Source organism: Erinaceus europaeus, chromosome 16 (assembly GCF_950295315.1).
Source record: "Erinaceus europaeus chromosome 16, mEriEur2.1, whole genome shotgun sequence".
Taxonomy (NCBI): domain Eukaryota; kingdom Metazoa; phylum Chordata; class Mammalia; order Eulipotyphla; family Erinaceidae; genus Erinaceus; species Erinaceus europaeus.
The window spans coordinates 60,597,437-60,613,964 of NC_080177.1; the positions used below are offsets into that span (position 1 = coordinate 60,597,437).

Genomic DNA, 16,528 nt, shown 5'->3' on the forward strand with positions numbered 1-16,528 from the left:
TCAATGAGAAAGGCTTTCAGCCAAGAATACTATATCCTGCTAGACTATCATTCAGACTAGATGGAGGCATCAAAACCTTCTCAGACAAGCAACAGTTGAAGGAATCAACTATCACCAAGCCTGCCCTGAAAGAAGTTCTGGAAAATCTTCTATAAATAGACCACCATAAATAGGACATATATCAGAACACTCTAAAACTCTACAAGAATGGTGTTAAAATATCTTCAATCCTTTGATATCAATAACTGTCAATGGCCTGAATTAACTTATTAAAAGACACAGAGTAGGAAGATAGATCAGAAAACACAACCCAACAATATGCTGTCTACAGGAAACACACCTAACTCAACAAGACAAACACAGACTTAAAGTGAAAGGATGGAAAACTATCATACAAGCCAATGGCCCTCAAAAAAGGGCAGGAACAGCTATTCTCATATCTGACAAGATAGACTTTAAAATAGATAAGATTAAAAAAGATAGGAATGGACACTACTTAATGCTCAGAGGATCAGTCAATCAAGAGGACTTAACAATTATTAACATCTATACACCCAATGAGAAGCCATCTAAATACACCAAACTTCTACTGAAAGAGCTACAGCAATATATTAACAGCAACACAATCATAGTAGGGGACTTCAACACCCCACTCTCTCAACTTGACAGATTATCCAGGCAGAAAATCAATAAAGACATGAGGGAGCTAAATGAACAGATAGATAAACTACAACTATTGGACATTTTCAGAGTCATTCATCCCAAGAAACTGCAATACACATGTTACTCAAATCCACATGGGTCATTCTCAAGGATAGACCATATGTTAGGCCACAAAGACAGCATCAGCCAATTCAAGAGCATTGAAATCATCCCAAGCATCTTCTCAGACCACAGTGGAATTAAACTAATACTTAACAATCAACAAAAGATTAGTAAGTCCCAAAATGTGGAAGCTCAACAGTACACTTCTTAACAACTTCTGGGTCAAAGAGGAAATCAAGGAAGAAATCAAAATGTTTCGAGAATTCAATGAAAATGAAGACACAAGCTATAAAAATATTTGGGACACAGCTAAGGCAATCCTAAGAAGGAAGTTCATAGCTATACAAGCACACATTAGGAAACAAGAAAAAGCACAAATAAACAGCCTGATTGCACAGCTTAAAGACCTAGAAGAAGAACAACAAAGGAACCCTAAAGCAACCAGAAGGACAGAAATCACTAAAGTTAGGGTAGAAATAAAAAAGATCAACGAAAGTAAATGTTGGTTCTTTGAAAGAGTAAACAAAATCAACAAACCTTTATCCAGACTCACAAAACAAAAAAGGGAGAAGACCCAAATAAATTGGATACTAAATGAAAGAGGAGATATCAGAACAGACACTGCAGAAATTCAACATATCATGCGAGGCTCAAAGAAATTGAAAAAGACACAAAGAAGTGGAAAGATATTCCATGTTCTTGGGTTGGAAGAATTAACATCATCAAAATGAATATATTACCCAGAGCCATCTACAAATTTAATGCTATCCCCATCAGGATCCCAAGCACAATTTTTAGGAGACTAGAACAAATGCTACAAATGTTTATCTGGAACCAGAAAAGACCTAGAATTGCCAAAACAATCTTGAGAAAAAAGAACAGAACTGGAGGCATCACACTCCCAGATCTCAAACTGTTATTATTGGGCCATTGTCATCAAAACTGCTTGGTACTGGAACATGAATAGACACACTGACCAGTGGAATAGAACTGAGAGCCCAGAAGTGAAGTCCCTATGGACATCTAATCTTTGACAAAGGGGCTCAGACTATTACATGGGGAAAGCAGAGTCTCTTCAACAAATGGTGTTGGAAACAATGGGTTGAAACATGCAGAAGAATGAAACTGAACCACTGTATTTCACCAAATACAAAAGTAAATTCCAACTGGATCAAGGACTTGGATGTTAGACCACAAACTATCAGATACTTAGAGGAAAATATTGGCAGAACTCTTTTCCATATAAATTTTAAAGACATCTTCAATGAAACGAATCCAATTACAAAGAAGACCAAGGCAAATATAAACCTATAGGACTACATCAAATTAAAAAGCTTCTGCACAGCAAAAGAAACCACTACCCAAACCAAGAGACCCCTCACAGAATGGGAGATCTTTACATGCCATACATCAGACAAGAGTTTAATAACCAACATATATAAAGAGCTTGCCAAACTCAACAACAAGACAATAACCCCATCCAAAAATGGGCGGAGGACATGGACAGAATATTCACCACAGAAGAGATCCAAAAGGCCAAGAAACACATGAAAAAATGCTCCAGGTCTCTGATTGTCAGAGAAATTCAAATAAAAACAACAATGAGATACCACTTCACTCCTGTGAGAATGTCATACATCAGAAAAGGGAACAGCAGCAAATGCTGGAGAGGTTGTGGGGTCAAAGGAACCCTCCTGTACTGCTGGTGGGAATGTCAATTTTCAATTGGTCCAACCTCTGTGGAGAACAGTCTGGAGAACTCTCAGAAGGCTAGAAATGGACCTACCCTATGACCCTGCAATTCCTCTCCTGGGGGTATATCCTAAGGAACCCAACACATCCATCCAAAAAGATCTGTGTACACATGTGTTCTTAGCAGCACAATTTGTGGTAGCCAAAACCTGGAAGCAACCCAGGTGTCTAACAACAAATGAGTGGCTGAGCAAGTTGTGGTCTATATACACAATGGAATACTACTCAGCTGTAAAAAATGGTGACTTCACCATTTTCAGCCGATATTGGATGGACCTTGAAAAATTCATGTTAAGTCAAATAAGTCAGAAACAGAAGGATGAATATGGGATGATCTCACTCTGGCAGAAGTTGAAAAACAAGATCAGAAAAGAAAACACAAGTAGAACCTAAAATGGAATTGGCATATTGCACCCAAGTAAAAGACTCTGGGGTGGGTGGGTGGGGAAAATACAGGTCCATGAAGGATGACAGAGGACCTAGTGGGGGTTGTATTGTTATATGGGAAACTGGGGGATGTTATGCATGTACAAACTATTGTACCCTGGAATTAAGACCTGGCACCACACAGTAGAATCATGGACAGTGCATGGCAGGGTGATCTATGAATGATGGAATGATATTGGAGTATCTCTTCTTCTCTCCTTTAAATAAAAATAAAATTAAAAGGCTCTATGGAAGCCACTCAGCAGTACTGTACTTAAACAGGGTAAGTTCACTCTCCAGTGCTTCATAAAAAATAATGGTAGACTATTTTAGATATTATCAGATTGATAGAACAAGAATAAATTCTGGCACAGAGACACTTAAGAGAAACTGGGCAAACTCAAAGAAAAGGAAAATTTATCATAATCACACAGCTTTCCAAGATTAAACTAGGAACTTGAACAGCTAATCATAAGAGCAGAAATCAAAACAGTAATTAAAAGTCACCCTAAGAATAAAAAACACAGGATCAAACAGCCTTATTAATGAATATTACCTATTTTTCAAAGATATAATGCCTATCCTTCTTTAACTGTCCCAAAATGGAGAATGGATGGGGAATGCAGAAAAGTGGGAGATAAATAACCGTAAACATATTTTAGAAGGCCTATGTAGCTAGCTCACAGGAACATGTAAAAAATGTTCAACATCACACAAAAGGACTTAAATCAAAACTATAATAAAGACCAGTGAGATAGCTCACTTTGGAGAGTGAGTGCTTTGCCATGTATGTGACACAGGCACAAGCCCAACCTCTACAGCACTAGAGGAAGCTTTGGTTCTATGGTGTCTCTCCCTTTATGTTTGCCTCTCTTTTTACGGGGTGTGTGGGTGGGGATGCATCCCTGAGTAGTAAAGTCCCAGTGACAACAAACACAATGTTATCATCTCACACCTGCTAAGAAGGGCCCATATCAAAAAGATTGGAAACATGTTAGCAACAGTACAAGGAAATAGGAAATTTTTCATATCATGGAATTAAGGACAATGTTAACAACTTCAGAATATAAACACAAATTTGGCATATCCTTCTTCAAGAGCTCATAGTTAATACTAAATTACTATAGTAACAAAGGAAAGAGATAGCACAATGGTTATACAAAAGATTTTCATGCCTGAGCCAACAGAGAGGTTCCAGGTTAAATTTCAGCACCACCATAAATCAGAGCTGAGCAGTGCTCTGGTAAAGTAAATACTTTATTAAAAAGAAAAAAAAGACTATAGCAATAAACACAGTTGAAATACTCATGTTATTTGAATATATTAATTCCACTACAATATATTTACCTTAAAGAAACAGTCCAAAAGAACAAACTTTAGTTTTGATCATTGCCAGGACTTTACTGCTACAGACCAACTATTTCAGATGGAAAGAGAGAAATTGAAAGATCACAGCACTGAAACTTTCCCAGCATCATGGGGAGCCAGAATTATCAATGTATCATTTATAAATTTCCTGACTTTGCTAACTATACTGCCACAGTCTGAAAGCATATTCTTGTTCTTCAGGAAATACAAAGTAAAAGTATTTAATTTAATGGCAATGAGTTTAGCATCTCCAACCTAATACCAAAAAAAAAAAAAAATCAACTTCAAAATAAATTTATACTCACATACACCTTCTAAGCAAGTGGTATAAAAAGGCAATGTTAAATCCAAGTAAAAAGCCTATATATAAGAGCTTGCTGTAGTATGCCTACAACAATCCTCTAAACTGAAATTATATAAGATTTAAAAAGCTATGTAAATGATAAGGTGAGTGTGGCCTTAGTAAAGAATTTACACTGTCTATAGAAGTTTTATTTCAAGACAGTTGATAAACCTAGTTAGAGAACAGGTAATGATAAAATAAGGATGAAATATTGCTACTCTAACTTAGGCAACAGAATGAAGTCTAGCAAAGTATAGTGGGCAATTACTATACATGAAAATAGATTAAACTTATTCAAAATATATTTCTAACAGGGCTTGATGAGCAGCAGTTCGCTGCAGTTATGTATGAACTTTATAATCTGGGGTCAGGAGGAGGTATTTCTGGTAGGGAGCACAAATATATATATAAAATCTGCCCTCACTAAATACTGGGAAAAGGCAAAAGCTAATTATACTTATAAAGTGACATAAGATAGTCTACAACGCTACTTCAAATCCATTACCTTGAAAAGAATATACATTTTAAAAGGCCAAAACAAAAACCCTTAAATACACTATGGATCATACATTAACCTTACCTTTTTATCTTCTTTTACTTTGTGGGTTTTTTTCTTCATTTTCTTATCATCTAGTTCCTGGTCTGAAGTTATTGCAGGATTATCAATACCACCTTTCCAAGTTTCAACAGGAGAAAGAAGTGGATCTTCTTCACTGCCACGATGTCTTCCTTTCCTCTTTGTTTTAGAAGTGGTAAAAGCCTCATCATCACTTGCATCTGAGTGTGTTCTTCTATAGTATGACTTGGCTTTACTGAATAGAGTTTTAGATTTGTATTTGTATTTTGAAGGTCTCCGCTCCCCATGACTTTTTGAGATTCTATCAGAAAATCCATTTTCTTCATCTCCTTGGGTATTATTTACAAATGAGTTTCGAATTTTAATAATACGATTCTGACTATCATCAGGGAGAACATATATTTCATCAGTATAGCCTTTCTGTTTGAAAATTGTGTCAATGGGCTCCGCATAGTTATCTGAAGCATCCATATCTTCAGGATGTGCCAAAGGCACCCGGGAAGTCTGTTTTCTTGGATTTTTACCAATACCAGCTTCGATTGTTTTTAAAAGGTTTGGATCCAATTTTTTCACATTTGTCTTAGGTACAACAGGTTTAGGTTTAATAGGTGGAGGCACTTTATGGTTGCGTTCATGGTCATGACAGTTTGGGGTGCTATGAATAGGATATTCATTTCCTTCCAAATCTAACCTATATCTGGAACGATCACTGGGTGTTGGAAGCAACTGTACATCATCCCCAATTGGGCTATAAGGAGGTGGTGCTTCTGTATCATCATCTGAATCAGGATAGTTGTTATAGGGAAAACAATCCCTGGGAGATGGCAGAAAAACATCCTCACTTTGATGAGTTGATTCTCTTGTATTATCAGACAAATAGGAATTTTCTATCATATTTTTTTTCTCTAGAACATCACTGAAAAATAGTGTGAAAACCTCAGTTTGTCGATGATATTGAGATAAAGAATACAATGCTGTAAATTTAGCGGTGATCTCAGTTGCAATGTGTTCTCCTTCAGTCATTAACTCTTTGATGGCCTCATTTTCAAAAAAATCTGCTTGGCTATCAGTAACTGCCACTAATTGTACAGGAATGGTGTCCTGAACCTCTGACAGAAAAGCTCGAAGCATTCCCATTGATGCTTTCCGTTTGGCAGAATAAACCAATATATAACCATGAACCAGTTCATCTTTCCTTACTCCAATTGAGGAATGGTATGACAATACTGTGATCTGTATACGTCTCCTTTTTTCACCAATGATCTTATCAAGCATTAGGGAATTATTCTGTCCAGCTTGAGCAGCACTACAAGAATGAGAATCAAGGAAGGGTGAAAGAATAAGATCCACACTAAATGGGTCACCACACATGGCACACATGACAATTCTCAAGTCAGCTTCCGCTACATCCTTATTTGTGGGAACTGGGCTCACCACATCTAAATTGTGTTTAACTGATTCTAATACTCCTCTTAGAGCTTGCTTTATTTGGGTTTCATTAAATTTTCGAGGATATGTACCAGCTGGTACATCTACAAAAGGACATTGTAGCTTGTTTGCCAATTGTTGCCCTTGGTGCCTGAGAATTGGAAGATTCTTACTAGTAGAATCTCTCTGATTAGCCAGAATTAATGTAAACGGAAGATTAGTCATATATTTATCTTTTCTGATCTGAGAAGCTTCAGTTCTTATTTTTCCAATAAATTCCCCAATGAAATTCAGTGACTCAATGGAATTAAATACACAGAAGCACCCATGTGGTTTAAAGGCGGCAGTCCATAACTGGCTTAAAAAGTAAGGCGACTTGGCATCAACTGGCCGAAGATCAAGTTCATAAATTTTTCCATCTAAGGCATACTCGTCATCAGTAGATTGTGTCCTTATCTCATTTGCCAGTTCTTGGGCTAGACCATCCTTCCCTAAAATGAAAAGGTTAACTTTATCTATATTGGTACTATCATGATACAAACGTAAGCGACCATGATCCAACTGCAAAAGACTACTGGCAAGTAACTGTTCTACTTTAATGTCTGTACAATTTTGACCACTAAGGCATGTTTCTTTAGTGGGATGATAAACGAATCCTATATGCTTAAGTAGAAGAGACTCCCTATCAGGCGCAAGTTTCTGTAAAGCTTTGTATCTAGGCTCTTCACTCAAAACTGTATGAATTTCACTCATTTTATCTGAACTAGGTGTTGCATTAAGATCTAGATCATAAAAAAGTTCAGAATGCTCAAAGAGCATTTCCTGAAACTCTTCTTTGGCTTTTTCAACTATTTCTCGCTGATGTCTACCATAAACCTCTTTGCTATCAGCTTCAGTGATATATTTAAAGGCTTCATCTTCCATAACAAAGCACATGACTTCTTCCCATGGCTGTCCAGGTGAAATGAACTGAATTTTTTCCAAAGTCTTTTTGAATTTTTCCTTCATTTCTACCCTCCTTTTCTCTGATATTAGGTGTTGTACATGGTTCTGATAGACTTTTTCAGCTTCTAAAGTGCTCAGGAGGTCAAAAGGGATTCGTCTATCATTAATTTTGTCTATATGGTCAGTTTCATCCCAGGGTGTTTTTTCTAGCACCACAAAACATAACTGAAATTCTGCTCTCTTTTCCATTAACTTCAAAGCTTCTGACCAATTTAAATGTTCAATCTCTTCTAGATTTGGCAAAAGGGTATTAAAAGCTCTTGGTAGTGTGTTTATATATTCTTCTCTCCTTTTTCTTATGTGTTCCTGTTTAAGTTGCTCTATATGTTTTGAGAATGTATTTCTGGCCTTTCTTGTTCCTTCTAAATTGATGTATTCTTCATAGTCAGGATGATTTTTTAATTTATTACTAACAGTTTTCCAAGTTGCATGATAATCTCTCACAGTCTGCACAAGTTTTTCAAACTTATCTGTTGCTGTGACAACAAGTTGTCTCTGTGTTTTATATGCATCCAGGTAAGGAATAATTTTAGGTTTACCACGAGTTTTATCCAACATTTGTACCAATGCAGTGAAACATGTCTCAATGTTGACATTAAATCGTGCTGATGTTTCCACTACAAGAAGGTTCTTTTTGTTTGAAGCAAATGCCTGAACTTCTCTAAGATAATGATCCACACATTCATCACATTTAGTTGCTGCTATTATTACCGGTTTTTTTGATTTTGATAGTTGAACAAAAAGGTTATTCACAAATTTAAGTTGGTCATCAAACTTTCTATTGCATCCCTGACTTACATCAATGCATAACAAAAATCCATCTACATTGAGCTTCCCTTCAGGCATTTGTTTTTGTTCAAAATCTTGCTCCAAGCCTAGTTGATCAGTGCAAATGTACATCAGTTTTTCTGCTGACTGCAATTTAGAGGCAGCTGCGCGTTTTATATATGGTTGCAAATTCGTACTCCGATGAGGCAAGAAAGTCTGGTCATCAATGAACTCTGTCTGTTCAATGACATGAATTTTGCATTCCACTCCATCTTCACCACTTTGTGTTATGTCACCCCAGTACAGAAAGTGATCATTGTTAACTACTCGCCCTCCAAAGTCAATGGTGCTAAGCACAGAAGTATGCTCTGGATAATATTCATCTGCTTTTGAGCGTACAAATCTATTGCACAAACAAGACTTTCCAACTCCACAGTTACCTTTGTCTTTTTCAGTCCCAGAGAGTCCAACTACACTGATAGTATAGGATGGGGGGCGAGGCTCTTTGTTTTTTGCCATTATAACTCTCTTCTCATGTCTCTACATTCATACAGATAACCAGATATGCTTCTCATTCTGAAAATAAAATCATCTCAAAATATAGATGCTGTATTTCAGAACAATATTTGGTTCTTTGTATTTCCCTCATTTTTGTGCAGAAAGGTCTTCAAGATCATATGATTCATCTTCCTAGAATGGAAAAAAGAACAAGTCTCAGTTGTGAATTATACATACTAATTATACGTAACAAAACAACATGCAAATTCATGATAACATAACACAAGTCTAGAGACTTCTCAGAATGCTAGAAATGAACAACCTACCTTATGACCCAGCAATTTCTCTCCTGAAGATTAATCCAAAGGAAACAAAACACCTAACTAGTATAGCAATATAATTTGTTATACTGAGACAATTCTTTTAATACTGAAGTGTCAGTACATTGTAATTAATTTGATAGTGGCAAAAGAATCATGAATATTAAAGTTTAAATTAGAAGCAATGTATCTGTGCGCCATTTATGGTTTTCACATCAAATTCACAGAAACCTACTAATTAAGACACAGTAAGGAACATCTATATCCTTTCTAACAATGCTCTTGGGTAGATTACCTGCTGGTATTTTGAAGTCAGCTCCATATAGTCATCATATAGTGATTTTAAAATATGTGGTGAAAAAATTGTTTCACACAGAGATGAGAAAAAAAAATGTCCAGAAAATAACTACTCTCTCCTGGGAACTGCCTTCTTTATCTGAGTTACAGGTTTATATAACTTTGGTTTAAAAAGTGTTTACATGGGCTAGCGAAATAGCTCACTTGAATAGTTATGCCATGTCTGCAAGCCAGGCTTGAGCTTTGGTGCTGTGGTTGGTTACTTCCTATCTACCTTGTTTCCCCTCCACTCCTCCTCATCTCCCTCTTAATGCCAACAGGGTTATCACTGGGGTTGTGCTTTCTTTCCACCTCTTTTTTTTCTTTCCTTCTTTTTTTTTTTTTTTTTTTTCCCTCCAGGGTTATTGCTGGGCTGGGTGCCTGCACCACGAATCCACCGCTCCTGGAGGTCATTTTTCCCCCTTTTTGTTGCCCTTGTTGTTTGTAGCCTCACTGTGGTTATTATTATTGCCATTGTTGATGTTGTTCGTTGCTGGATAGGACAGAGAGAAATGGAGAGAGGAGGGGAAGACAGAGAGGGGGAGAAAAAGATAGACACCTGCAGACCTGCTTCACCGCCTGTGAAGCGACTCCCCTGCAGGTGGGGAGCCGGGGGCTCGAACCAGGATCCTTATGCCGGTCCTTGCGCTTTGTGCCACATGTGCTTAACCCACTGCGCCACCGCCCGACCCCCTTTTCTTTCCTTCTTATATTGACATGACAGAAAGCAGGGGAGCACCTGCATCAGTTTCAGTATTCATTAAGTTTTCTCTCCTTCTTCCCCATAGGTAGGGATTAGGGTTTGAACACAGGTCCTCACACATGGTAACATTTGTGCTGTACCCAGTGTTCCACCACCCAGCTCCAATATAGTGGACTTTCACTTTCTGTCTCTTGGCTTTACTAGCAATGAAGCAAATGTCTCTTTCTCTCTCTCCTTCCTCAATTTCTCCCTGTCTCTATCAAAAAAAAAAAAAAAGGAAAGAACAAAATGAATGTCCATCAGCAGTGGTGGATTTGTCAAGCAGGCCCAAGTTTCAAGAATAACCCTGGTGGCAATAAAATTGGTGTTTATGTATTTTAAAGTTTAAGAATTTCTAGGCTAGAAAAACATTAACTTGCCCTTAAAAAAATTCACCATTTAAGTGAGTACAGTACTGCCACCTACTGGGAGTAGAAGATAGCCTATAAATTTACAATACATTACAAGATAATTTAATTCAAGACTCTTACATACTTATACATAATCACTCACTGGTCTTCAATGTCAATATTGTGCACAATTAACCAAGGTAGTTTTCCTTCTATGCTGAGAACAAAAGAATGCAATCTGTTTCTTGAGACCCAATAAGCAACCAATGACCAGTGTCTATTATAGGCCTATTAAGTTTGACAATTCATTTAAAATATGTCTAAGAGTACTATTTGTGTGAATTCACATATATTATTTTGATGTAATTCTACTTTGATAAAACATTTTTGTTTTCTGTCACCATCCATTGTTATCCTGTTTATTTTATTCACACACACACAAAAATGATAAAGTTGCAGAACCTACTCAAAGATGTATGGTTAAGTGAAACATTAGTGCTGCTTTTAGTAGCCTGTACTAGTTTCTTATTTTCCCTTTAAGGTTATCTTACAAAACTGTATCTCAAGAAAAGTTTAGGGTCAGAAAGATAAATGCAGGAGCTGGGTGGTGGTGCACTGGGCTCAGCACACGTTACAATGCACAAGGACCTGGGTTTGAGCCCCCAGCCCCCACCTGAAAGGGGAAAGCTTTGCGAGTGATGAAGCAGGGCTACAGATACCTCTCTGTCCCTTTCCCTCTCCTCCACCTCTCAATTTCTGGCTGTCTCTATCCAATATATAACTAAAGGTAATAAAAGCAAAAGTGCACAATAGTTTTGCAGTGAGCCAATAAATGAAGCAAGTAAGTAGAAAGACCTAAAAAGACACCATAAAGTACCTAATGAAATAGTTTCTACTTCCTCCTCACCTATTTCCTATTACACTTCCCTCAGTCATGCCAAAACTAACCTTACCAAATTGAAGACTACAAAAGCTAAATAAGGGCAAGAGACAGGCATACTTTAATGATGACTCTTTAGTCTCTATCAGGCCACCCCATTGGCTGGGGCCCTAGTTAGGGAGTCCTGAGATTCTACACAGACATGATCGGCCTAGACCTTGAACAGATCCCTGACTCCATCATCACTGGTCATCTCCATCAGGACAAGATAATGAACCCCCATAGGATCTTGCCCTCACTGTGGATCAACAACAGTAGATAATGTTCCATCCTCCAAAGGGGGATTGGATAACATACTCTATCTGCCACTGAGGAAGATGGGTCCTGAAATTGGTGCAAGTTGGAATGTTCCTACTTATGACCACAGAATGCCAGTTTGGACCTATGGGAATGCAATGGTTACATAGGCTCCTAAGCTGAATATGGGCCCTAGATCAAATTGATGGGGTTTACAGTCAACAATATTTATGTACTTTTCCTATATTTGGGAGCTACTCTTTTCCCTGATCCAGTTTTCTAGCCCTTTTCCCAGCCATGACATCATCTCCAATATCTTGGGTCCAACCTGCATATCTGATGCCAGGCTCAGGAAAAAACTAATAAAGTCATGGGCCCTTTGGAATATACCTAAAACAGACCTACTAGCTATTTCCAAACAGGAGACCCCAAATCTTCATCTACAATATTCCAGACTTCAGGTTCATGATTAGTCAACAATTTGTATGGCTTTATATGTTAACTCTTTTTCAGCCAGCAGGTTCCAGATGCTACCAGGATGCCAACTGGACTTCCCTGGGCAGACGACCCCACCAATATGTCCTGGAGCCCCACTTCCACAGAGCTGTGCCCTACTAAAGAAAGAGACAGACAGGTTGGAAGTATGGATCGACCTACCAATGCCCAGACTCAGCGGGGAAGCAATTACAGAAGCCAGACCTTCCTCTTTCTGCACCCCTAATGACCCTGGGCCCATACTCCCAGAGGGTTAAAGAATAGGAAAGCTATCAGGGGAGGGAATAGGATACGGAGTTCTGGTGGTGGGAACTGTACCCCTCTTATCCTATGGTCTTGTCAGTGTTTCCATTTTATAAATAAAAATTATTTAAAAAAGTAAAATTAAAAGAAAGATAAATGCACAGGATCTATAGTTCAATATCCCAGTTTCAATTTTAACAAGAGGTAAGTGGTGTTCTGGTTAAAGAGAAATTCTCTTTTTTTTCCTTCTTTTTAAAAAATATTTATTTATTTATTTATTTATTCCCTTTTGTTGCCCTTGTTGTTTTATTGTTGTAGTTATTGTTGTTGTTATTGTTATCGCTGTTGTTGGATAGGACAGAGAGAAATGGAGAGAGGAAGGGAAGACAGAGAGGGATAGAAAGATAGACACCTGAAGCGACTCCCTAGCAGGTGGGGAGCCGGGGGCTCGAAACGGGATCCTTACACCAGTCCTTGCACTTTGTGCCACATGCTCTTAACCCGATGTCTGACTCCTAAAGGGAAATTTTAGATCAAGTACATTCACAGAAATGACAATGTAGAATGAATGAAACTATTATACAATTGCCACAAAATGAACTCTACTTCTATAAACTTAGTTTTCTAAGATATTTTACTAAGTCATTCAAGTATAGCATGTGGTTTTTAATGGATTAAAAAGCTTTGTAGTTTTGGACTTTCAACATAGTTTTATTCCTTTTCACCAAAAAGTTGCATTAATTAGTAAAAGATATAATTAATTTTTTCTATATTTCTACATATATTATGTCAGGAAATCCCTACTAGCTCTATCTTCAAAATAAGCCCAAGATTTCTTTTTAGTTACGGGCTCTAACTCAGATCCCAACCACACTGCTTCTGGTTCTATCTAAAACTATCTGAACTCCCACTTCCACTCCTACTGCCTCTACCAGTCTATTCATAGTAAAACAGCCAAAGGATTCCCTTTAAATACAGAGATCATCCTTCTGCTCAGAATTCTTAAATGGTTTATCAGATGAGCTGTCTTTCCCAACCCTATCTTAACTTTATTCTCCCCATTCTCACTCTTTTCTAATCATACTAAGGAGCCCTGAACAGCAGTGCCTCAATATTTTCCTGCCTTTGCACTTAAAAGTTGATCATATATTCCACAACCTAGATGTATCAAAAACATATCAACCACCTACTAAAAGAAGCATCAGATAATTATTTAAATATATTTAAAAATAATTTAATTCTTTTTTCTTTCTTTTCCAACCATATTATTGGGGAAATGATGACTTATAGGGCAGTTGTTGACATATGGGCACAATTTCTTATCTCCTTATGATAGGTATCTGCCCACAATGGTGTTAATTCTTAATGATATACTTATCAATGCAATAAAAAATTAGAAGATGAGGGGTCAGGTGATGGCATACCTGGTTGCGTACACATGCTACAATGGTACACAAGTGGTGAAGCAGTGTTGCAGGTGTCTCTGTCTTTCTCCCTATCTCCCCACTCTCCTCTGGATTTTTCTGTCTCTACCCAAATAAATTACTTTAAAAATTAGAAGATAAAAATGAAAACATCATTTAACATACACAACAGCTATGGAATTAAACAACGAAGTCCTACCACATAAGCATACAAATTTAAGATTAAAAGGAATGCTGAAGCTGGGTAGTGGCACACCCCAGAGCACACACATTACCCTAAGTGAGGACCTGGATTCAAGCCTCCAGGTTCCACCTACAGGAGAGGAAGCTTCACAAGCAGTGCTACAGATGTCTTCTCTCCTGTTTCTCACCCACTATCAAGAAAAAGGAAAAGAAAAAACCCAACATAAAAAGGCCACCAGAAGCAACAGAGTCCCAGCAATAACATTGGTTATAAATAAAATAAAAGCTAAAAAGTAATCATTCCTATGAATTAGTCTTTAGATAAAACTATAATCAGATAAAGAATAAGCTACTTTACAACAAGTGAGGTCCAGGATCCACTGGCTGAATGGAAAACCTAGGTTTAAACTCTAGCACCAAGTAGGAATACCATAAAGAAAATAGGTGGAGTTCTTTGGTGTCTCTCCTCTCTTTCCTGTCTAAAAATACATAATTGTAAATAAGGAAGAGGCTAGAGAGATAGTATAATGGTTATATACAAAGACTTTCATACCCCAGGCACCAAAGGTCCCAGAGTTCCAGTCCCAGATTCAATTCCCACCAGAGCAGTACTCTGGTAAATAGATCAGGAAGGTAGCTCAAGGTTATCACCCGGAGTCACTCCCAGCACTTTATAAAATCTCAACAATTTACATAAGAGTATCTTTGAACGATTCAGGGCTAAACTCTTATTAGGATGAGAATTTTGTTTTGCTATTTTTACCACATCCCAGAAGAACTCAAAAACAGTAACTGACATGAACTAGGCATCCACATAATTGATAACTAAATAAATCAGCTGAGTCCACTAGGCAAGCCTAAGTCTGTTATTATAACTAACATTGTATACTCCTATCGGGTCTATAACATCTAGAAAGACAGAATATCACTCTAATTTTAAAATGTCTAAACTTTTTCTCAAAACCTATAATCTGTTTATTAACACAGATTATGAGACTATTAACAGTATATTCAATGGAATTACATAACAATCCAAGCTGGCAATACTTTTTATATCTCATATAATTAAAAAATTGATTACAAAAATATCTGAAAATCAGTAACCTAAAGTATTTTCTAACAGATTGACTTATCTATCCTATTATTTAACCAGCATTTATCTAACCACCATGTCTGAGGTTATGGTGTGAAAGTTGTCTTAAACTCTTCCTAGTACATTTCTGAATTCTGTGGCGAAACAGAAGAACAAAAGGCCATCTCATTTATATCACCTATGAAAACAATCCATTCTTAGCTACTATCTGCTTAAACTATAAGCAGGTTTTGAGGGTACAAAAGTATGTCTGCTAAACCAGCGCTAGCAATATGTTCATCTTCCTCTCAAGAGTTTTGGTCCTTTTTCCCTTGGAAAACTGAGAAGTCCCTGGAAGAGCATAATATATTCATGATAGTAATGCTATGTAGGAGAGAAGCAATCGTTTTCATTATATAAACTACATTAGGTGAAGTTTGATCAAAGAATTTCAGGGTGATAGACTTTTGTTAAATACAAAAAAAAAAAACCCTCCACTTTATCTTTGACTTTCTAACTTTGCTTGTCAATACCACAATTCACAACAATTTTCTTTTACTCAATAGGAAAAGCAGACTTGATCCTGTCAAGACACAATTGGTACACAGAGGCCCTACATTTGTTCTGAATCAGCCTCTTAAGAACTTCAACTCTTAGCACAAAATCTTCAGTCAGTCCAAAAACATATCACATGCACATGTTGGTGCCTTCCCAACTTCTTTGGTATAGAGGTAAATAATTCTATTACCAGGGGTTTAGAATAGCCTAATTTTATTAGAGGCTGTGTTGTAAAAGAACCTGATAATGTAAAAAACGCTGGACCGTTTTGAATGCCTCTAGAAACTGTCCCCAGAAGAGCTGGTTATATAACAGGCTAAAATATACTTCCTCCACTATTTTAAAGAAATTTTTGTAGTACCATAGCTGAGAAGACCTTGGTCTTGCTTACGTATACACTATATATATGTAGACTTGATCAGGGCTGGAAAATTTCTTCTGTAAAATGACAGTCAATATTTTAGGTTCCATGTCTCATATCTGTCAATATTATTCAGCTGTGCAGCCACAGAGTAAAAAACGTAAGTTAGGGGAAAATATATACCTTAAAGTGCATAATAGTTTGCAATGACTCAGTAAGTGCAGCAAGCAAGTAGAAAGACCTAAAAAAGACACCATAAAGTACTTAATCAAATAGTTTCTAGTATTTATATTTATCTTAAGAAATAAATGAAGAAAAGTAATGAATGTAGTAAAGA

The 16,528-nt window shown here is 37.1% G+C and overlaps 1 protein-coding gene across 4 annotated transcripts in view; it reads right to left on the reverse strand.

Moving 5' to 3' along the window:
• Positions 1-16,528, reverse strand: part of ARHGAP5 (Rho GTPase activating protein 5) — a 63,959-nt gene that overhangs the window by 40,213 nt on the left and 7,218 nt on the right. For all 4 annotated transcript variants that reach the window (XM_060175213.1, XM_060175212.1, XM_007516828.3 and 1 more), the window contains exon 2: positions 5,235-9,122. In XM_060175213.1, the coding sequence (XP_060031196.1) occupies positions 5,235-8,951 (3,717 nt within the window). In that variant the 5' untranslated portion in view covers positions 8,952-9,122. The remainder of the gene's footprint in view (positions 1-5,234; positions 9,123-16,528) is intronic.